Raw genomic sequence first — 20,952 nt, 5'->3', positions numbered from 1 at the left:
TGGGATGGTGGTTCTGTCGGTTTGCGTCGCGAAGGTCGACGGCTGCGACAGGACGAAGAGGAAGAATTGGGTGGGTCGCTTGACGAGGCGCCGCCGCAAAAGGTCATTTTCGGCCTCGGTGGGGCATTTGCCCAGGACTGACAGAGCGCAACGGCACTTCCTTGCCTGGACGGCAAACCAGACGAATCATGCTGAGGCGATGGGATGGCGGGTTCGGTGGGCTTTGCAAAGGGCACAAAGAAGCGAAAACCCCCCTCCCTTAAAGGTATGGAAAAGAGACAAGCCGTGTTGGAAGCCGGTCTACCTACCTACTATAAGTACCTAGTGTAAGACAGTGCAAAGCCCAGCCGGACTACCTACCATGCCTTGCCTTGGCCAAGCCTTGACAAGGCATTGGAGACGATAGCTAGATACACCTAGGTAGTGAGCTGAGGTACCTACCCCCCTAACTACCTACCAGGCATAGAGGCTCAAACGGAACGTGATTTGGGTGCCGCAAGGCTGCAGTCGCCCTTCCGCCCTTCCGCTCTGGGTCGCCTCACCCGCTGCATCGGTGCCCCGGCCGGGCCCTGATTGGGCCTGTTGGGGGTGAAGGGCCAAGCCTGAGACCAGGTGGGTTTAGCGCTGCGATCGGATCGGGATGGCTGCAACTGGCACCGGCCTGCTCCACCTCAGTGCTCGGGCTGCCATGCTGCACCTCTGTATACTGTGTACCTAGGTACTGTAGTAGTACAGCACAATATTACCACAATACCCGACATGAAAGCCCTAAAGTTCTCCTCGGACGGTTCAGGCCAAGCCAGATGGAAAATCAGAAGCCATGCAAACCAGATCTCCAGCATGTGTGTGGATGGGCAATGAAGGGTCGACCTCAACGATGCATCTTTACGGTAGCCTTTCTACCATCTACCTTGGTGTTGTCTAGGAACCCAACCCCAAGGGAACCGGAAGTGTCTGTCTGTCTGTCTGTCCGTCCGTCTGCGGTGACATTGTTTCGCTTCCATGAAACAAACGGAGCCTCCCATGATCATCAGCACCTACCCGTGACACCAAGCCAACCTGACACAGAGCACGGCCACTGTCTGTCGCTCCTCTGGCATTGTCCGTTTCCAGCTGCCAGTTCCGAACTTGCAGCTCCGTGAGCTGGCCTTTCTCATCTCATCATGGGTAAACTGAGCCACATCGAACGGACGGCCCATGAGCCTCGCGGCCAGGTTTGTTCCTCTCCTCAACGTAACGATGCACCCATCTCTCATGGAAGGTCCTTCCGCTCACATCTCAACCTCACCCTACCCAAGGCCCGCCACTCCCTCCTGATCGACCACATCACCCAGGTCACCCCAACCATCCGCCTGTTCCGTCTCTCGGTTTCTCCCGAGGACCGCATCGGCGTGCGTCCCACCGTCCCCCAGACCCCAACCTCGCCGACCCCAACACACCTCCCCTGACTGACTTATGCCGTTTTTTTTTTTTTTTTATTTTCGGCCCCAACCTCTACATAGTTCCTCCCAGGCCAATGGGTCGACCTCTACCCGCCCCAGCACACGGGAATCGCGAAGCCCGGCGGCTTCACCCTCACCTCCGCCCCCTCCCTCGCCTCCCACGGCTGCGGCAGCCCCCACCTTGAGCTCGCCGTCCAGCACTCCCCGGACAACCCCGTCGCCGCCTACCTCTTCCGTCCCGCCGAGCAGCTCCTCCGCACCCCGGTCTCTGTCCGCATCGGGGGCAGTTTCGTGTTCCCTCCCCCGCGCTCCGGTCCTGCCCCGCTGCGCAGGGTGGTGTTTGTGGCTGGCGGGATGGGGGTGAATCCCATGATGAGCATGCTCAGCCACATTGCGGAGCTGGGCCTGTGTCAGCAGCAGCAGCAGCAGCAGGAGGAGGAGGAGGAGGAGGCGGAGGAGGGAGAGGAGGAGGGCAGAAACAGAGCGCAGTTCCATGATTTAGAGGTCAAGTTGCTCTACAGCTTCAAAGAATCCGCCTCGACCCCGACGGGTGCTGCTGCCAGCCAACAGGCAGCCGGTGATGGTACCGCAACCGGAGGCGATGGCGGCAGAGGCAGAGGCGGAAGCGAGAAAGACGCGGCCGACGGCCGGGGGATCCTGTTCCTGGACCGCATCGCGGAGCTGTTTGGGTCGGGGAGGCTGAATGGCGGGGTACAGCTTTTCCTCACCAGCGGTGCCGGAGAACGGCGGCCGGCTGCTGCCGAAGGACCATCTTCCCCGCCTGTGTTGGCAAGCTGCGAGGCAGGACATGTGTCGGTCGTTCGGCGGAGGATGACGGTGCGTGACGTGGAAGAAGCCATCGGGAGCGACAAGGCCTCTGCGGTGGTGTACATATGCGGCGTGCCCACCATGACGGACGAGTTTGTGCAGGCCCTGGTCTCGCCGGACGGGTTGGGCTTGCGCAAGGACCAGGTTCTTTTTGAAAAGTGGTGGTGACCTCTGAGCTGTTCTTCAACCGAGCGAATCCCACGGTCGTCATGTCATGTACATCTCGTCTGTCCACGGTTTGTGACAACTTCAACGGCCGTCACCCCGAGGCGCGGGGAGACGGCAGTGAAAGACATGGCCCGGGGACTCTCGATCTCGATGTCCCGATGCTGCGTATGAGCCCGTCCGCCTTCTTTCCGGTATATTACACGAGATACATCGTTTCCACCTCTCCTCTTCTTTCCCGCCTTCGCGCACCTCTCATGACAACACCGTCCCGCCACTCGTCATCTCCTCACCACCGCGCGCTTCCCTCCTTTTCTGCTCAACCCTGCCAGCGGCGGCCGACTTTGAAATACGAACCACACGCGCCACGCCGATCTCCACGTAATCAAAGTCCGAGGTATCCTCCTCGATGCTCTCCAGAAGAGAAGACGTGATGGAGCCTGCCGTCGACGTCGCTGACGCGGTGGACAGACGCTTGGAACGGTTGTCGACGCCTGTGGCCGGAATCTCCATGGGAAGCCCAGGCAGGGGCCGGCCTGGTAGCGGCCGCTGCTGGTACTCGTGGCGACATGCGTCGCGCAGGGCTTTGCCTGGCTGGGGTAGCTTGTTGCTGGGTTCGGCCACAGCAGGGAACAGCTCGGGCGGGCTCTTGAGGAAGGCAAAGCTGGGGACGTTGGGCCTAGCGGCTGGCTCGGTTCTAGGCGTGACCCTAGGCCTGGTCTCTGGATTGCCGGGCTGCTTTTGAGCGTCGGCAGCGTTGGTTGAAATCCTTGTAGGTGGCCATCCGCTCATCTTCCACCCGGCGTCCACATGACGGCCGTAGCAGAGAGCCTCTGCGATCCCTCGGAGGATCTTGGGACCTGTGGCGCGAAGAAGCCAGATTTCCTTCTCAGAGATGAGGTTCAGCTGCTGAAGGCTCTTCAGCGACCGATGATGAAACCGAAACGTGGCCAAGGGCGAATCTTTCGGGTCGAGGAGGTGCCAGTCGTAGAAGCATGCCATGGGAGGCTGGTCCAGGAGGCCCATGCTGGGCGTGCTATATTACCATCGGTTAGCCAATCGACCACCACCCCCGATTCATTCTTCACGGAACGCCCACGAGATGCCATAATTCTGTTGGTATCGGAAACTCTCCAACTTGGGAGCCCGGGCTCGTCTATCCTTGGCTCGGAACGCTCGAACCTCGATGACGCCCCCATCCTCAGCGATCGATTTGACATTGTCCCCCGGGAGGAACACAAAGTTGCGCGACTCGAACCCGTCCATGCCTTCGTAGATACCGCCCGGGGCCCATAGCGACTGGACCACTTGGCCCCTCGGGCGAGAAGTCGGATCGATACCCCAGGCGGCGAGGGGCCGGCCGTTGATGTAGAGGCGAAAGAAGAGGAACTTGCAGGGCGCTGGGGGAGGGCTGCGGATGCAGTAGTGAAGGGCGAACCGGGTGCCTGGTGGCGAGTTAGCCACCCCTCCCACATCGTCTCATCGTTGGTATCAAGAGGGTGCTTTGGGTGGATGGACAAACCTGGAACAGATGGGACGTACACGGCCACGGTTGGATCGGCTCGAAGTTGGGTGCATCCTCCGTCGCCGCGGGTGCGGGCCTGAGGCTCTGAACGATCTCTGGTTGACGTACCCTCGGGGCGAGGATACTCGGGGATCCTCTCCTTGTCTGGCTTGGTAGCCAGGTATACGTCGATGCCGCGGAGAGAGGGCATTTTCACAGTCGGCAACGAAGCTGTGGCCTCGAGTCGTTGTGACGAGCAAAGAACGTGGCCAAAGTGTGCCAAACCTCCCAAAAACAAAAGAGAGCCCCAATCGTTCGGTTCGCAAGATCGAGCACATTTGAGACGAAAGACGCAAAACAACTGGGAAACGGGAAGACACAGGACAAATCCCCCTCAATTCCGCTGTCATCGTCGCATGGGAAAAAGCGTGAAAATGTTGGCGAATCTGGCGAGCTCCCGCGGAAATGTGCACAACTTGGAGGTTCATAGAGAGAGAGAGAGAGAGAGAGAGAGAGCCGTGATGGTTCAACGCTGTTCGAGATGAGCCCAGGTTCACGTCTGGCGAGTGTTCTTATTGTTCATTTTCCTTCCCTCGTCACCCACATCGCAAAAATACCCAAACTCAAGAAATCCGCACAAACAAGTCGCAGACTCTTCCGGATCCGCGCGAGTGGCTGAGCACATGGTCGTCGCGATAGCCATCATGACGGTCGTGTCAACAAACGACCATGTCGACGACAACTGGAGATCGGACGTGAGAGCGGCGAAGCAGGGACCAAATATACAGCTCAATTGGTTGCGTGGTGGCATACAAGGGCTGCCGCGCTCAGCTCCCCAGCACCTTCTTGGTCTCCTCCTCCTTGCCTACCAAACCCAGGCTCCGTATTTGACCGGCGGTCGGGGGGTTCTCTTGAAGCTTCTTGGCCTCGGCCTGGCGGTAGGCGGCCTGGAGCAGCTGCACGCGCGCAGCCTGCAGAACGATCCATGCTGGTTAGCCGGCGCCATGGTGTGGTCAAGGGGGGGGGGTTGGTTGCGCAGCGCAGCGCAGGGCGGGGGGTTCGGTATCGCACCTCTTTCCGGTGGTGCAGGCATTCGTAGTAGTCCTCCATGGCGGGCACGCACTTCTTCTTGCCCTCGCCATCGTTCTCGGCGCCGTTGATGACATAGCAGGACAGCAGCTCCTGCCAGAAGGGAAAGCAGCGGGACGGGCCTGGGGGACGCGGAGGGGATGGTCAGCCGATGCCGTGGTCGCCGGGACGAGAGATGCGACAAGTGCCTGGGGCCATTGACGCTTGGAGCTGCACTCACCGCCGTTCAGGCCGTATCCGGACGCCATGGTGGGCTGTGATGGAGCTGCGCTGGGTCGGTCGGCAGTGGGATGGTGGACGCCAAGTCCCTCTTGAAGGTCGGTCGTTGTTGATGATGCAGAACGCACGGACCCTGGACGACCTTGAGGTGGGTTGGCTGGGCTGGCTGGGAGGGAGACAGCGCCACACTCATGCGCCACAGAGGCGTGCCATGCCACCAGCCGCTGGGCGACTGGAGACGGTGGAGCCCGGCGGGGCGGGACTCGACTCCTGCCGGAGCTCAGGTCGAGATTGACGTCCATGCCCGCCGGGAGAGGGGACCCACTCGTCATCCGGCCCCACCATGAACCCTGCTGGCATCCGCCATGCCAAGGCCGAATGTTGTCCTTGTCCCTTGACTCGCCATGGGAACTGTTAGTTACTTACGCAGTCCACAGTACTCCGTCCTGCGCCGTGTACTATAATACCGCGAGAACAGCCGACTTGCCCTTGTTCCTCGCTTGCTGCCCGCCTACCAGCGACCTCGGACACGACGTGTGCAGGGGCACCATGCTTCCGGCCGTGGCCTCGTCGGCACGCCAATAATCTCCGTCCTGAGCCACCAAGCGAGCCCTGCGCACCGCCAACCATGACCCTCATCCTCTCCCCCCCCAAGCTCGTGCTGCTAGCCGTGCACTTTGCTGTCCACGGCGATCTCGACAGCCTGACCCTCCTCGCCGCCCGGCACGGCGCCGTCCTCCGAAAGGAGCTGCTGCTTCGCATCCTCCTCACCTACCTTCCCGAGACGCTCCCCTCCAGCCGCTACGTCGACTTCCTCGAGCACCTGGAATCCTCCCCCTTCCCCGACCCCGCGGGCAACGATGACGTCGACGCCTCGCCCGTGTCCCATCTTTCCGACGATGTCGCTGCCAAGAAGGTCAAGAAGCTCCGGCTTCTTCCGTTGACGTTTCCCGAAGCCCCGGCCGGCCTCGACGAGGACCCCTTGACCCTGTTTCTGCTGCGGCGGGCGTACAAGGTGGACGAGGAGGCCGGCCTGTTGAGCGAGCTGCCCGCCTTGCTGCTCCCGTTCGTGGACCGCGCGCCATGTCTTCGCTCGTTTCTCGTGACGGTGGTCCTCCCGCTGTTCCGGCGAAACGTCGAGTATTACCCCCACGACCCGATACCCTACACCCTCCACGGCTTCCAGCAGCTGCCGGACCGCGTGGCCGTGGACCTTTTACTCTCGCAGACCGGCGCTCAAGAGGCCGGCTTGCCCTTGGTCGGCCGGGACCTGAAGGGGTTGATCGGCCCGTGGCTCTCCGCGGAGAAGAGGTGGAAGGAAGCCGAAAGGAAGGCCGGCCAGGAGGCTTCCGGCGAGCAGGGGCCCAACGAACCGTGTCCCGGCTGGTACCAGGTGTTGGGCTGGATCCTCTCGCAGGCATCGAGGAATTGGCGAGCGGCTCTCAACGCCTTCTTACAATGGGACGGTCCAGAAGATGCGGACCTCAACGGATGGGGCTCCCTCGAGCTCGACGACCACCAGAAGCAGCATCTCAGGGAGGGTTACGCGCGGGCAGGGCTAGCCTCCGTCTACCTCATGCCCGAAGCATCCAAGGAAGCCCTCGACCAAGCGGAACAGGTGGCGGAAAAAATTGCAGCCTTCGTCGATCTTGGGCCAGCACCGCGTTTCACCAAGCCCGACGCGGACACGGGGTTGGCGGCCAGGAATTCAACCTACATGCGGAACGACCTGCTTTCGCCGTCCAACCCTCTGACCTCTCTCACCCCTGCTTCGATCGCGTTTCTGCTGAACCTCATTGTCAGCGCTCAGCACCTCACGCGCTTGGGCTGTCCTTGCACGGTCCGGCGCGCCGGCGAGCTGGCTCTCCTTCGAGATGCGCACGAGCAAAAGGCCGAGGCCGCCAAGCTCATCCACACTCTCCGCAACGGCGGCCTGAAGACGGACGACAAGTTTTGGCTCGAGACACGGCGGCAGATTCTCTTCCTCAGATGCTGGGGCCTCGAAGAGGGATGGCTCGCAGAGGGCATCCCTTGTGGCATCTTTAGCCAGGTCAGCAAGGACTTTTTGGAGGTTGAAATTCTCAAGACCTTATTATCCAACACACGTAAGCCGGTTCCTACCATGTCGATAAAGGAGGAGGAGAGGGGAGTCTGACAAGGTACAGGATATGCTCTTGCGCGGACCATCTATGAAGACGACTCGGACTCCCCCTTAGACCAGAGCCTCGTGAAAGAAACGCTCTACTCGGCGGCCCTGGCCGCCTATGACAACGCCTCCAACCCGAATCGCACCCGCGGCGGGCTCAAGAAGTGCGATGAAATGTAAGATTCTGCCAATCCTCCTCTTGCTCACCGACGCGCTGACAAAAGGCCCCAGACTCAAATCCTTCCCCAAAACGATCCAACAACAATCGGACCCTCAAGCCATGAGGATCGAGGCTCTGCTCCAAGCCACCCACGGCCTCAGCGGGTACCGCCTCGTCCTCAAGCAGGGCGAGCCGTTTACTCCTGTCGTCCTGCGCGTGCACAGCGACCCGATCTCCATCATCGAAAAGATCCTCGAGCAGAACCCCAAGAGCTACACCCACCTCCACGACCTTCTCACCCTCGGAAGGCGCATGGTTGAGGCGGGCCTCACGAACCACAACAAGCCGCTGCCCCCCGAAGACGAAGCCATCCACCTCCTTACCGCCCAACGCCGCGTCACGGCCATGTGCATCAACGCGGCCCTTCGCGAAGACGACTTTGAAACGGCCTACTCCTACGTCGTGAACAACGTCTCCTCCCCTCCCCCCGCCCGGGCCGGCAGCAAGCCTCCGCCGGCGGACGAACACCTCTGGAAGGCGGCCCTCCAGGCGGGCAAGCACCGCCGCCCCGTCCCGTCTTCTTCTTCCTCCTCCGCCGCGCACGGCCATTCCCACCGCGGCAGCCACGGCGGCGGCGGCCTCCTGGCCAGCGGCAACCCCGAGGTCCGCCACCTCGAGCAGCGCATCGAGTGCCTCGCCGCCGCGCTGCGCGTCGCGCCCCCGTCGACCCTGCAGGAGATCGTCAGCGCGTTCCGCCGCGCCGAGGAGGAGCTCGACGTGCTTCTCCGCGAGGAGGAGGAGCGGGACACCGAGTGGGACGAGAAGGGGGACAGCCTGCGCGGCATGCCCGGCGGGTTCGGCTCCGTCCCCGCTTCCGCTTCCGCGTCGGCCTCGGCGCCGGCATCGACCGCCGCCGGCGGCCGCGGCGGGGCTGCCGTCGGTGGCGGCGCGGGCCCGCGCAGGCAGCCGAGCCGCGCCGCGGCGGGGGCCGCCGACGACGACGACACGGCCGCGCCCATGTCCCTCTTCGACCTCAGCCGCGCCAGCGTGCTCTCGGCGCAGCGCAACCTCTCGGCCCTGTCCGGCCTGCAAAGGTCGGCGACCCTCGGCCGCCTTGCGAGCGGCGGGCTGGGGAGCGTGCTCGGGCGCGCCGGGGCGGCGGCGTCGTCGTCGTCGTCGCCGTCTGGGGGCGGCGGAGGAGGAGGAGGAGGAGGAGGAGGGTCCGATGCGGGCAGCGACGCGGGCGGCGGCGGGAGGAGCAGCTTCGACGTGTCGACGGGGAGCGGCGGCGAGGGCGGCGGCGGCGGGGAGGAGAAGAGGGTGAGGAAGCGGGACCAGCTGCGCGAGGCGGCCATGGGGACGCTGGTCTCAGGCGTGGGGTGGCTGGTCGGAGCGCCGCCGCCCGAGAGGCCGCGGGATTGACGTGGTGTATCGTAGGTGTAGGGACCTTGGACAATGGGGGAACAGCGGGTTGGGCACAAGTCGTTTGGTAGAGCGAGCGCCTTGAAGAGGGGCCGGTTGCATGTATACCCTACGCGATCTCTCTGGTATTATAGAAAAGAGCATGGCAGTTCTCCAGCGTGTCCTCCCCCGTCTGGAAGAAGCCGGGTGTGGAATCGGCATCGTTCCGACCGCAAAGCAGGTCTACGCGGAACAAAAAGGGAAAAACAAAACCACGAGCGGTATTCAACATCGAGGCATGGCAGGAAGGCTGGTGCCCTCGCTGCCAAGTCGTACAGTGACAACACCTTGACGTGATAATCCATGACGATCGATTCCCAGCCCCCCTCCTCTCCGCCATTCTCCCTGACCGTTTTAAACCCCCCACCGCTGTCATTACGTAGGTACTTGTACACTCTGAAGAAAGAGAAACATTCTCCGTCTATGCCTGAACCCCAAACACCATGTCGAGAGAAAAAAGATAAAAAGAGACGAAGGAAAAAAAAAAGAAAAAACCATGGCTGTCCGCTGTATAGACCCGCTCGATGGCTCCCATAGATGGCACACCTCCGCCCCCTTACCCCCGCTGTGGCTCAAAATAACAATCAACAAACCCCCCAAGAAACAGCGCACCCACCATTTCCCCCCGTTCATCACTCAGAATCCGAATCGCCGTCTATGCCCAGCAGGGTCTTGTCCATATCGTCCAGCTCCTCATCTCCATCCCCTTCTCCGTCTCCGTCACCCTCCCCTTCGCCCTCGCCCTCTCCGTCATCAGCATCCCCATCTCCCATCCCCAGCAGCTCCTTATCCACCTCGTCCAGGTCGTTGGCATCGTCCATGGGCGTGTCCCCGTTGCTATCGGTCCGGTGGACGCCGTTGGTCTGCGCCCTCTCCGCCAGCAAGGCGCCCGCGGGACGGCGCGAGTGGAGAAGGACGTCGGCCTCGTCCTCCGTCTCGGCCGGGTCGACGGGGCCCTTGGCCGGGGAGGTGCCGGCGGCCTCGCCGTCGCCGTCGCCGTCGCCGTCGCCATCGCCGTCGTCCTCGTTGTCGTCGCGGCGGGTGCCGTTCACCTTGGGCCTCTTGACGGGGCGGATAACGCCCAGGTCCGGGCCCTCGTGCGTCTCCCAGCGATCGAGCCGCCTCACGGCGCGCCGCAGGGCCGCGGCGTACGAGCTGGCCTGCTCGCCGTAATCGTCGGGCTCGTCCTTGCGCTGGGCCAGGCCGCCGTAGCCACGCTCGCGCATGTGCTTGTTGCCGCCGCTCTGATCGTTGCCGTTGGCGTGGGCGTGCTTGCCGCTGCCGGCGTGGGCGACGACCTCGTCCTCCTCGCTGTCGTCGAAGGGGTCCTGCATCTGGGCGAGGCGGGGCAGGGCGCGGACGATGGCGCCCTCGACGCGGCGGCCTTTGCGGGAGCGGTGGTGGCTGCGGCGGATGCCTCGGTCGAGAATGTACTCGACGCGCTGGGAGCGGTTGCGCTCGACGGCGAGCTGGTGGGCGGTCGGGGGCCGGGGCTTGCGGACCAGGGTGCCTTCGATGACGCGGTCGCCGCTGGGAGAGACGCCGTCGAGGATTTGGTACTTGAGGGAATGCGGGCCCCGGCGGCTGATGCTGCCAAAGATGCTGCTCGGCCGGCCGAGGGCGCGGGGCGGCGGAGTCGACCGGACGCTATCGAGGTCGCTCTCGTTCTTGGACGGCCGGATCCGCGGCAAGATGCCCGTCGTCGGGCCGACCTCGTCGCCGGCGGGGAAGCGGGCGCGGTTGCGCTTGGTCTGGCTCTCGGCCATGTACTGCTGGTCCGCCTCGATGATCCTGGCGCGCATCTTTTGCTTGGCGTAGCCGAACTCGATCTCCTCGGGCGTGTCGACGTTCTCTTGCTCCTCTTCCTCCTCGGTCAGCTGCCGCAGGCGGGGAACGCCTTGGTTGGCGACGTCGACGCCGTAATCGACGCCGGGGCCGAAGGGGTTCTCCTCGCAGCCCTCCTCGGTGAAGTCGGACTCGAGGTAGAACCACATGAGCCAGAGGAAGGCGCGGGCGCGGCTCTCGCTGCTGTAGTTGGTCTTCATGATGAGGTCGTGGAACTCCTGGCCCGGCGGGAAGTGAAGCTCGGCGATCTTGGCGGCCGACTGGCAAATGAGGAAGAGGAGGTTGACGGGGTTCGTGCGCGGGACGTCGAGCGCCTTGATCTCGTCGAGCGAGGCGGGCTCGGGCCGGTCGTCGGAGCCTCCCTTGAGGATCGACTTGAGCCTCGGGGCGTCCTGGAGCTGCTTGTACGCGTGGGGGTCTTGACGGGCCTGCAGGCAGGGGATGGCGTGGTAGGTTCGCAGCTGGGCACGCATCTCGGGGAAGACTAGACGTGGAAACAAGAGCAGACGGTCAGCACCAGGCATCCATCCTCCACGGCATCCGGGGGGGGGGGGGGGGGGGGCGAGCCACGACGCACAGTTGAGGGTGGTGTTCATGCGGCCGATGTTGACGAGAAGGCACACCATGGCCATGCCCTTGGCGGCCTCGCGGTCGCTGAGGAGCTTGTCGCGGAGGACCTTGCTGGTTTTGCTGCTCCGGGACATGGTGTCGATGTAGAGGTCGGCGAAGCATTGCTTTCCGAGGCGGTCCTTTTCGTAGCTGTTGGTGAAGACCTTTTGCTCGTTGTCAAAGACGGCGCGAAGAAAGTCGTACTGGATGTCCTTGCGCCACAGCGGCTCGCCGTCCTCTTTCTTGAGGTGCCGGATCTTGCCGATGACGGGGTTGCCGTTGGCGTCGTCGCGGCCGCGCTTCTTGCTTCGGGGGTGCTTCTCGGAAGGCTCCGGGGTCGCCATCATCCTGGTATCGTCGTCTTCGGCGACGGCCGTCATGAAGGATTTCTCGACGGGGGCTGGCGAGCTGGGCGGTTCGGCGTCCGACAGGAGCGCCATCGAGCTGGGGGTGGCCATGGCGAATCAAGGAATGCCGCAACGGGCGGTTTGCCTCGTGAGGGGACGAGTTTCTTTGAGCAGTTTTGTTTTTTCCTCGCGTGCACGGTACGTTGGTGCGAATCGAAGCTCAAAGGCGCGACAAGGAATGGCTGGCCTGCACCTGCACCGTGGCCAACGGGGCGCGCGATTGCATATGCGTCTTGGATGGATGGGTGGGTGGACGGACGAGGTGGGAAGATGGACGGATTTGCCGTGATTTGACGTGAGGCGCACGGATGGCTTGGGAGAGGAGGATGGCGATGGCGATGGCGATGGCGATGGCGATGGCGATGGCGATGGCGATGGCGATGGCGGTGGCGATGGCGATGGCGATGATGATGACGATGCGAGGTGCGCGACAATTGCCGTCGGCCACGTTTCGGGGATGGGGGGTGGAGATGGAGATGGGGATGTTGGATGTTGGATGTTGGTAGTTGAATGGACGAGAAGAGAGAATGAATGGAAAGCAAGGCAACCAAGGAATGGGAAGTTGGGTCCAGGTCCAGATCCAGGTTCAGGTTCAGGTCCAGATTCAGTTCCAGGTTCGGGTCCAGGTTCCGTTCCAGGTTCAGGTTGGGGGACGGGGACGGGGATGGAGACGGGGACTGAATGGGTCGGGGGGTTTGAGACGGACGGAGATGGAGGCGCAGATGGCGGCGGCGGCGCTTGGCCCTCCTGGTCGCCTTTTCCCAGGCTCCGTTACGAGGGCATCGCGTGCGTCGGGGTCCTCCCTTTTGGCGATCACCTCAGCTGCAACCCGCGAGGCGTACATCACCGGGAACCTGTCAGTGGGTAAAAAGCCGTGTGGCAAAGAGCAAAAAAACGACAAGGGGGGGCGTGGGTTCCTGGGTATGTACTTTAGGCGGCCCCAGCCTCGTGCCTGGGCTTGGCTTGGCTCCGGGGCGTACTGTATGTACTGCGTAGCACATGCTAACTAGGTAACCAATGTACTTTGTACTGTGGCCGGTAACTGCTGTGTATAGTACCTAATATTCAGAGAGTACGTACTATACATCCATGTCACGTACCTGATTTCCCCGTGGCCAAGGTACCATGATTGGACATTTCCTTCTGTAGCTCAGGTACCTACTATACGTTTCGATGCTTCGGTACACCTCTTCCTTGGACGATGATGTCTTTTAAGGGGAGTGCCAAAAAAGAAAAAAAAAAAAAAAAAAAGACAATTCAAGCATGTTGCAACGTAGAATCCGTACGGATTACAAGACACCGCATCAGCTGAAAAGAGCTGGTACTTACATCCAGGACTGAGGTGTGCAGGCCGGTCATACCCAACCCCGGAAATCGCCGAATTAGGCTCTCCGACTTGGGCTTATTATACCCACGATGCGAGAGGTACGATAGCTCCCCAAGGGCGAACCGTCCCTATCAACAACAACAACAACCACCCCTCCCTGTCTTGATCCCCCGTATTGGACCTATCCAACCCCCTTGGCAACAGGAAACCATGGTCCAAGCCGCAAAGCTCCCCATCATCGACGTTTCCGGCGACGGCGACCAGACACAAGTCGCCAAGGAGCTGGTCGAGGCCGCCATCGAGCATGGCTTCGTGTACATCAAGAACACGGGAGCCGACATCCCCGTCGAGGCCATCGACGAGGCCTTTGCGATTGTATAGAGCCCCAGCGAACTTGTCGACGGAGGCGCACATCTCCTGACAGCGTCGTTCAGTCCAAAAGGCTCTTCGACGCGCCCCTGAGCGAGAAGCAGGCGTGCGCCATACAGCGGGACAACTGCGGAGTACGTCAAGCCACCGGCAGGCTGCCCTCGGAAGAGACGGATGGCGATCCTCGGATCCGGCTGACATCACCTCGCGTACAATGGGCAGTGGTCCGGGATGAACGTCGAGAAGCTGGACCCCGCCAACCAACGTGTAAGTCCCGCCCGCATCAACCCGAATGCCTAAAAAAAAGACTCTCCCCGCTCACCGGCATGCCAAACAGGTTGGCGACTTCAAAGAGTGCGTATGACCCCGCCCCAAGAACAGCCAGCCGCCTTTTCCCTCCGCCGCCCGAGGTCGGGCCAGGCCTCGGTAGGTCCGCATCTAGCTTACGCGCCCTTCGGCCCGCCAACCCCCCCAGGGCCTTCAACTTTGGCGAGTTCATCTCCGGCAAGGCGCAGCAGCCCATCCCGCCCGCCATCGTCGCCGACGAGGCCTCCATCGGCCGCTTCCGCGACCGCTGCTACCGCCTCGCCCTCAAGCTAACCACCCTGTTCGGCATCGGCCTCGAGGTCCAACCCCCCGACTTTTTCACCCAGGCCCACCTCCGCGCCCGCGGCCCGTCCGGCACCGTCCTCCGCTTCCTCCGCTACCCGCCGCGAAGCGCCCTTCTCCACCACCACGACGACGACCACCACCACCACCACCCCTCGTCCGCGCCGGCCGGGGAGCGGGGACGGCAAGAGGACCGACAGCCGCCGCCCCCGCGGCCCGAGGACGCCGACGTCCGCGCCGGCGCCCACTCCGACTACGGCTCCCTGACCCTCCTCTTCCGCCTGCGCGGCCAGCCGGGCCTCGAGATCCTGCTGCCCGACGGCGTCTCGTGGGCCCCCGTGCCCGTCGTGCCCCCGACCACCGAGCGCGACCCGGCCCCGCCCATCCTGGTCAACATCGGGGACCTGCTGTCGTACTGGACCAACGGCCTGCTGAGGAGCACCGTGCACCGGGTGGTGTTTCCGTCGTCGTCGTCGTCGTCGTCCTCCTCCTCCTCCTCCTCCTCCACCACCTCAGCAGCAGCGGCGGCGGGGAACGGTGGTGGTGGTGGTGGTGGTGGTGGCGTGGAAGAGGCGGTGGACGTGGAAGGGCCGCGGTACTCGATCGCGTATTTCTGCCATCCGTTTCACGAGGCCGAGCTGACGCCCGTGCCGAGCAAGCGGGTCAGAGAGTACAAGGGCGGCATGGCCGAGGGGAATCCGTACGCCGAGAGGAAGGTGTTGACGGCGGAGGAGCATCTCGTGATGAGGTATGAAAAAAAAAAAAAAAAAAAGAGCAAAGTGTGGACGCAAGTCGCTGACAGAGTTGCAGGTTGAAAGCCACCTATACAGGATTGTACGAGGACAAGGAGTGATTCTGCGAAAAAGGGTTTTGGAGGCTCCAGAGACAGAGGAAGGGTTGGGTCTGCATGGAGAGTCAAATCGGAACTGTCCTCATAGAACGATGCTTCTTCTTGATGGAAGCAGCTCTCAGCTAGGATCGGCCAAAAAAAAGAGACTTTGGGATGTCTATGTTCCACGGACCATGAGTCTACATCTTTCAAGAGGGGGGGAAGAATATCTCAAGCCGTTTCGAGGTGGGATGACCGCAAGGTTCCGGGTTCCGTTCCTTTCCCAATCCTATCCGCAAATGCGTTCCAACATTCGAACGCCCGGCCATGCATTCTATTCTCCCTCATGAATACCCACAAACTCAACCCAACACCTCGCCCAGCTTCTCATCCCTCTCCTTCCTCCTCGCCTTCTTGCTCCCCGGCTGCTGCTTCTGCAGCTGCTCCCTCCTCTCCTGCTTCCGAATCGCCTTGTCGATCGTGCCAATCACCTTTTGCTCCTGGCCGACCGGGTACTTGGCCGCCGCCCTGGCCTCGTCCTCCTCAGTCCACTCCATCGGCAGCGCGGCAAAGACGAGGTACGACGTGTGCGTCTTGATCTCGGGCTCGCCGCGCGTGATGAGCCGGCCCTCCATCCAAGGCGGAAGCCCGTCCGTTTTGGCAGCCGCCGTCTCCTCCTCTTCCTCCGCGGCCGGGCGCGGCGCCGTGTTGCCGTCGCCGGCAGCGGCCGCAGCGGCGGTCTCGTCGTCCGAGTCCATGTCTACATCACCCGCTCCGGCAGCGTCGGCACCGCCGGCACCGGCACCGGCACCGGCGCCGGCGCCGGCGGCCCTCGACCTCGCCTTCGCCGCGTGCTCGCGGAAGCGCGCCTCGATCTCCGCCAGGCGCGTGACGGCCTCCTCGACGTCCTTGGCCGAGTTGTTGACGCCGCGGTCAAAGTTGACGAGGTTCAGCCCCACGCGGTCGCGCGAGGCGTGCAGCCTCCGGTTGGCAATCTCGACCATGTCGATGTCGACCCACCCGAGCCGGCGCATGGCCGAGACGGTGCGCGTGACCTGCTCGATGCACGGCGAAAAGGTGCACAGGTGCACGGTTTTGCGCGGGTGGAGCGGCGAGACCCACGCCCGGGCCGGGTCGTCGAGGCCCGGGGGAGGGGCGCCGCTGGGCCAGAGGGAGGGCGGCGGCCGGCGGCGGGACAGGTGGGGGAGGGCTTCCCACGGCGCGGGGAGGTCGAGGAAGATGGCGTCGGCCTCGGGCGACTTGCCGTCGACGAGGAACCCGCCGTTGTAGACGTCGCGGTGGGTGAGCTGGATCAGGCCGTCGAGGCCGTGGTCCGAGATCTCCTGCTTCATCTTGTGGTACCGGTCTTCGTGGTACTCGAAGCTAAACACCTTGCCCTTGCGCTGCCCCCCCGCCGCCGCCGCCGCCGCCGCCGCCGGGTAGCCGTTGTACACGGCGCGGACGGCCGCGTGGCTGAAGCTGCCGCTGCCGGCGCCCGCCTCGATGAGGGTCGACCCGGGCCTCGCGCGTATCCTGTGCAGGATGTAGCTGTAATCGGGCGTGTAGACGACCTGGGTCCGATGGGGCAGGCTCGTGGTCCAGAGCTCGGGGGTGGGCGGGAGGACGTGGATGAAGCCGCTCGAGTCGGCGACCGCCTGCTTGACGACGGGCGCGCCGCCGCCGCCGCCGCCGCCGCCGCCGCCGGTTTCTTGGGTCGGCGTCGCGACGGCGCCCGGGCCCTCGCCGTCCTTCTCGCTGGCGGCGGCGGTCGCCTCGCGCGAGGTATCGTCGGCGCCGTCGCGCTTGCGCTTGCGACCCCGCGATCCCGTGTCGACCTTGGACGCGCGGATCTGGGATCCCCAGGGGACGTTCAGCATGGTGTAGTGGGGAAACGAGCCATAGCGGGTGTTGACGACGGCGCCTTCGGCGTAGCCATCGTGCTCCCCCGTGGGAGGCTGGAGGTAGACGGGGAGGAGGTTGTCGCGGGAGAGCTGGAGGATGGCGAGCGAGTGAGCTTTGGTGCGCGGGCCCGGGTCCAAAAAGGGCGAAACGGCGGGTTCTGGCTGGGAAGCCATGGTCAGGGTGGGTCGTCGGTGAACAATTGAAGCCTGCTTCGAAGCCGTGACCCCCAAGGCGCAGTGCTGGCGTGTGAGGTCTCCCGGGAAAAAAAAAAACGGTGTTGATCCTAAGCTGTCCAACCTGGAAAGTCAAAGCAACAAAAATTCAAAGTAACGAACTACAGTACCCGGACCGTCACATGGTGGGGCAGGAAAAAGCGGGTCCCGTCGAAACTTTGGTGATGGACACCCCTCCGTTCGGTACAGTTATTACAGCACAGTACCTAGTACAGTAGTTGCAGAAACACGCGCGCTATGGGCAGGACATGGGAACTCCCAAACCTCTACGCCCTACGCCCTTAAGCTTTGTAGCCTGATGATCATGCGATGACGAGCCTCGTAGTGGAATTCAGCTCTGCTAAGCAGAACATGAGGAAGATACCGAGACCTTGTCATCATCATCCCCTTTCCTCCTCCTCTTCCTCGTCGTCGTCGTCGGAACCCCCCTCTCAGGAGAAAATTACCCTTCTTCTTTCCATAGGTATCCTACACGCATAACTCCCTCCATTCACTGTCTACTGCGTAACCCCCCCGAGTCCTCAAAAGTCCGTAACCCTCCCGTTAAAGCTCCAATCGCCGTTCGCCCCCCACCGCAAGGGCTCGTTCTTGGGCCCCCCAATCTCGCCCGTCTTGGGGTTCTTATCGCCCTCGAACTCGGGCGGCGCGCCCCGGCGGATGCCCCCGCTGAAGGTGTCCGCGCCCAGCGAATCATCCGACGACGACGATGACGACGACGGCGGCGGCGGCGCGGCACCGGCGGCGCGCACCTGCGCCGGGTCCGACGATGGCATCGAGACGTGGCGCGACGTCGAGAGCGGCGCGTCGGCGGGCGGCTCGCCGGCCGAGGCGGCCGGGATGGAGGTGTGCGACGAGAGGGCGGCCTCGGCGGCGCGCTGGAGGCGCTCGAACTCGGCCTGCTGCTCGGGGGGCAGGCGCGGCGGGGAGGGCGAGTTTTGGATGAAGGACGATGCGAGGCGGGCGGGGACGAGCGTGGAGGCCGGCGATGGGCAAAAGGACGACCGCAGGGCGGAGGGACGGAGGGGGCGTAGAAGGCGTGACATGGTTTCGGAGAAAGCCAATGATGAAGAAGACAGACGGCGGTCGTATGTGTGTGTGTGTGTGTGTTGTGTGTCTGTGTGTGTGTGTTGTGTGTCTGTGTGTGTGTGTGTGTGTGTGTGTGTGTGTGTGTGTGTGTCGGTGATGTTGGTTGAATGAACGCAGATGGTCACCAAAAACTATGGAGAGTGCGTGTCGCTGTTTGTCGTTGGCGTGGGAAAACTTTATGGTTGTAAGGTTCAATCATCCCAAGAGAACGTCGCGCAAAGATGACGGAGCCACAGCGAGCGTTTCTTCGGCCGGTTGGGTGGGTCTGGGGGTCAAGCAAGTTTCCGGCAGTGCGGGGCCGGGCTTCCGATCCAACCCGGACGCCGCGCAGGTCCAGCCTCGGGGGGGGGGGGGCTCGGAGGGATATCCATGAGGCTGCATCAATACCCCCTCCATTGAGACAAGTTTTACTCAGAGAATGCTCTCCCAGCTTGTCACTGGCATAGCTGCCTGATGGGGAATATCAGAACGCTCACATGCCCGAACAAAACGGTCCATTCGTCATGTTGGCAGATGGCAATAGATCTTTTTTCTTCCTATCTATCGTTCCATCCAATTTTTGTTTTTTTATTTGGCTCGGCATACTGCGCATGATACGAGTTTACTCGTACAGCCAGGCCTTCTGGGCCGACTCCCAGTTGAGGAGCTCCTCAGGCTTGAACCACAGAGCAATCTCCTTGTTGGCGCTCTCGACGCTGTCGGAGCCGTGGCAGACGTTGCGGCCCATCTGGAGGCAGAAGTCGCCGCGGATGGTGCCAGGGGCCGAGGCCAGGGGGTTGGTGGCGCCGAGCATGGCTAAACGGCGTGGCAATGCTTGATTAGTCTGGGTTCTACGTGCCGTTGAAGAAAAAAAGGGGGGGGAGGGTGAATTCGTACCACGGCCGGTCTTGACGGCATCAAGGCCCTCCCAGACCATGGCGACGATCGGGCCGCTGTTCATGTCTGTCATTGAGGTCAGCAGGTTGAGCCATGGGGGGCGGGGGAGCGGTGGTGGGTGCAGACGTACACTCGACGAGGCTGGCGAAGAAGGGCTTCGAGGAGAGGTCCGAGTCTGGTGGCGGCCGGTTAGCGAAGGCAGCCGGGCGTGGGGCGCGCCATGCCATGCGCGACAGGGCGTCGTGACATACAGTGCTTCTCGAGGTGCTCCTTGCCGGGGGTCACCAGCTTCAGGGCAACGAGCTTGAAGCTGGAGGCACGGGGTTAGCGGCGGCGAAGCATAGATTTGTCGGGGTCGGGAAGAAGGTCACCTACCCGCGGGTCTCGAAGCGGGAGATGATGTTGCCCACCAGGCCACGCTGGAAATTGGTTAGCACAAACGAAAAAAAAAAAACCACCAGCAAGTCGTCCTCCAGCTTCCAAAGAACGTACCTGGACGCCATCGGGCTTGATGGCAATGAAGCTGGCGGCCTTGTCAGCGCGTTGTTCCCATCCGTGGGAATGGCGGGGTAAAATTCGCGGATGGCGGGGTCGTGGAGGGGCAGCGAGCCGAATGCCGACAAACCACGAGATTGGGTCCAAGGAGGAGGGAAAGAGACTTACGTCCGCTCAGTGGTCGACATTTTGACGGGTTGGGGGGCTTGCTCGGGTGATGCAAGAATAGGCTGGTCTGGCGAGAGTTGGGGAGGAAGAGGAGGAAGAGGAGGAGAAGGAGGATGCCGAATTTGTGGGTGGACGGCCCAAGAAGAAGAGGAGGAGGAGATCTGAGACGAGCAGGGACATGCTCTCGAGAGGAGCTGCAGAGTGGGGCATCCGAAAAAATACACGAGCATCGAGAGGGTCAGGCCCAGGGTTAGGTACCGATACAGCTGGAGCTCCCAGTCCCGGCCCCGCGACCGGCTGCTGCATGTGGTTGGCGCCCGACGGCCCTGGCCCTCCTGGCTGCCCTCTTGTTTGCCGTGAATATGCGAGGGGGACGCTCCGCCGCCTTGCTTCCTGTCTGCCGTCTCCATCTTTCTCGGGGTTTCAGATCAGGTTGGGTTGTCCTGCGAGGAACCGAACAAATGGTGAGAAAGCGATGCTGTTGATGTTTGTTGTCGGCACTGAAACCTAGGAAACCGGGCCAAGCAAGCAGCCTGGAAAGCTTGCCTTGTTCCTTGCTTCAGGTAGGTAGGTAGGTGGGTAAGTAGGGGGTACCTTACTGCCGTGTAGGGGATGTGGTTGTCGTTTGGGTGTCTCCTCCACGTTTACCGACAGTTTCCAGGGCAGGTCAACCCCGCTTGCCAGGTACCTATGGTACTCAGTACCTAGGTACGGAGGGGTCCTTGGGCGGGAGCTCCTTTTTGTTTCTCCGCCCGTCCCGAAACAACCCCTAGGTATTACAGAGAATCTTCAACGCTGTCCAAAACCGCCATGCCTTGCTCGGTTCAGGAGACGGGAAGCAGAAAGAAACCCGGGCTGGTGGCCGGTCTGTTTTTTCTGCAATGAACCCGTCCATCTAGGTAGGTAGTCCATATTCACACGAGATTATGTAATTATGGCGGCAACGTTGGCCCAGTTATCCTTCTACAAAGCAGAACCCGGATAAATCGATGCCGTTGGTTGGGCGAATCGAAACAGGGGTGGGGGTGGGGCCGGCGGCGCTGCAAGGTGGCCAATCTGGGAGCAGCAGGCCTGACAGCTTGCACTTGTTCACTAGCACCACCACAATGCTTGGGTCTTGATACGGTGCCACATCTCCCATCTCCCATCTCCCCGTCGACCTTGGTCGAAAAACGATGCCATT

General features: G+C 62.4%; 9 protein-coding genes across 9 annotated transcripts; 3 read left to right on the top strand and 6 right to left on the bottom strand.

Annotated features, from left to right (window-relative positions):
* Nucleotides 1–1,163: 1,163 nt before the first annotated feature.
* Nucleotides 1,164–2,438, top strand: VTJ83DRAFT_5813 (uncharacterized protein; the record flags this gene model as incomplete). Its single annotated transcript, XM_071012455.1, has 3 exons — nucleotides 1,164–1,214; nucleotides 1,299–1,391; nucleotides 1,503–2,438. The coding sequence occupies 3 exons, from the start codon at nucleotides 1,164–1,166 to the stop codon at nucleotides 2,436–2,438; spliced, it is 1,080 nt and encodes a 359-aa protein (XP_070865188.1).
* Nucleotides 2,439–2,690: 252 nt separating this feature from the next.
* Nucleotides 2,691–4,150, bottom strand: VTJ83DRAFT_5812 (uncharacterized protein; the record flags this gene model as incomplete). The annotated part of the gene is made up of 3 exons (XM_071012454.1): nucleotides 2,691–3,471; nucleotides 3,535–3,880; nucleotides 3,958–4,150. 3 exons carry the CDS (start codon nucleotides 4,148–4,150, stop codon nucleotides 2,691–2,693), a joined length of 1,320 nt encoding a protein of 439 aa, XP_070865187.1.
* Nucleotides 4,151–4,766: 616 nt separating this feature from the next.
* Nucleotides 4,767–5,276, bottom strand: VTJ83DRAFT_5811 (uncharacterized protein; the record flags this gene model as incomplete). The annotated part of the gene is made up of 3 exons (XM_071012453.1): nucleotides 4,767–4,910; nucleotides 5,011–5,150; nucleotides 5,249–5,276. The coding sequence occupies 3 exons, from the start codon at nucleotides 5,274–5,276 to the stop codon at nucleotides 4,767–4,769; spliced, it is 312 nt and encodes a 103-aa protein (XP_070865186.1).
* A 599-nt stretch (nucleotides 5,277–5,875) lies between these two features.
* VTJ83DRAFT_5810 (uncharacterized protein) lies at nucleotides 5,876–8,975 on the top strand (the record flags this gene model as incomplete). Its single annotated transcript, XM_071012452.1, has 3 exons — nucleotides 5,876–7,352; nucleotides 7,413–7,569; nucleotides 7,625–8,975. The coding sequence occupies 3 exons, from the start codon at nucleotides 5,876–5,878 to the stop codon at nucleotides 8,973–8,975; spliced, it is 2,985 nt and encodes a 994-aa protein (XP_070865185.1).
* A 671-nt stretch (nucleotides 8,976–9,646) lies between these two features.
* VTJ83DRAFT_5809 (uncharacterized protein) lies at nucleotides 9,647–11,926 on the bottom strand (the record flags this gene model as incomplete). The annotated part of the gene is made up of 2 exons (XM_071012450.1): nucleotides 9,647–11,343; nucleotides 11,437–11,926. 2 exons carry the CDS (start codon nucleotides 11,924–11,926, stop codon nucleotides 9,647–9,649), a joined length of 2,187 nt encoding a protein of 728 aa, XP_070865184.1.
* A 1,486-nt stretch (nucleotides 11,927–13,412) lies between these two features.
* Nucleotides 13,413–15,033, top strand: VTJ83DRAFT_5808 (uncharacterized protein; the record flags this gene model as incomplete). The annotated part of the gene is made up of 6 exons (XM_071012449.1): nucleotides 13,413–13,577; nucleotides 13,637–13,705; nucleotides 13,794–13,838; nucleotides 13,909–13,925; nucleotides 14,047–14,928; nucleotides 14,991–15,033. 6 exons carry the CDS (start codon nucleotides 13,413–13,415, stop codon nucleotides 15,031–15,033), a joined length of 1,221 nt encoding a protein of 406 aa, XP_070865183.1.
* Nucleotides 15,034–15,371: 338 nt separating this feature from the next.
* On the bottom strand, nucleotides 15,372–17,084 carry VTJ83DRAFT_5807 (uncharacterized protein; the record flags this gene model as incomplete). The annotated part of the gene is made up of 1 exon (XM_071012448.1): nucleotides 15,372–17,084. One exon carries the CDS (start codon nucleotides 17,082–17,084, stop codon nucleotides 15,372–15,374), a length of 1,713 nt encoding a protein of 570 aa, XP_070865182.1.
* A 581-nt stretch (nucleotides 17,085–17,665) lies between these two features.
* On the bottom strand, nucleotides 17,666–18,187 carry VTJ83DRAFT_5806 (uncharacterized protein; the record flags this gene model as incomplete). Its single annotated transcript, XM_071012447.1, has 1 exon — nucleotides 17,666–18,187. One exon carries the CDS (start codon nucleotides 18,185–18,187, stop codon nucleotides 17,666–17,668), a length of 522 nt encoding a protein of 173 aa, XP_070865181.1.
* Nucleotides 18,188–18,831: 644 nt separating this feature from the next.
* VTJ83DRAFT_5805 (uncharacterized protein) lies at nucleotides 18,832–19,789 on the bottom strand (the record flags this gene model as incomplete). Its single annotated transcript, XM_071012446.1, has 7 exons — nucleotides 18,832–19,025; nucleotides 19,107–19,172; nucleotides 19,237–19,281; nucleotides 19,358–19,416; nucleotides 19,482–19,525; nucleotides 19,599–19,629; nucleotides 19,770–19,789. The coding sequence occupies 7 exons, from the start codon at nucleotides 19,787–19,789 to the stop codon at nucleotides 18,832–18,834; spliced, it is 459 nt and encodes a 152-aa protein (XP_070865180.1).
* Between the last annotated feature and the right edge of the window lie 1,163 nt (nucleotides 19,790–20,952).

The sequence above is a fragment of the Remersonia thermophila genome, chromosome 5, assembly GCF_042764415.1.
Source record: "Remersonia thermophila strain ATCC 22073 chromosome 5, whole genome shotgun sequence".
NCBI lineage: Eukaryota > Fungi > Ascomycota > Sordariomycetes > Sordariales > Chaetomiaceae > Remersonia > Remersonia thermophila.
The sequence above is the reverse complement of the archived record's forward strand: the minus strand, read 5'-3'. Positions and strand labels throughout refer to the sequence as shown.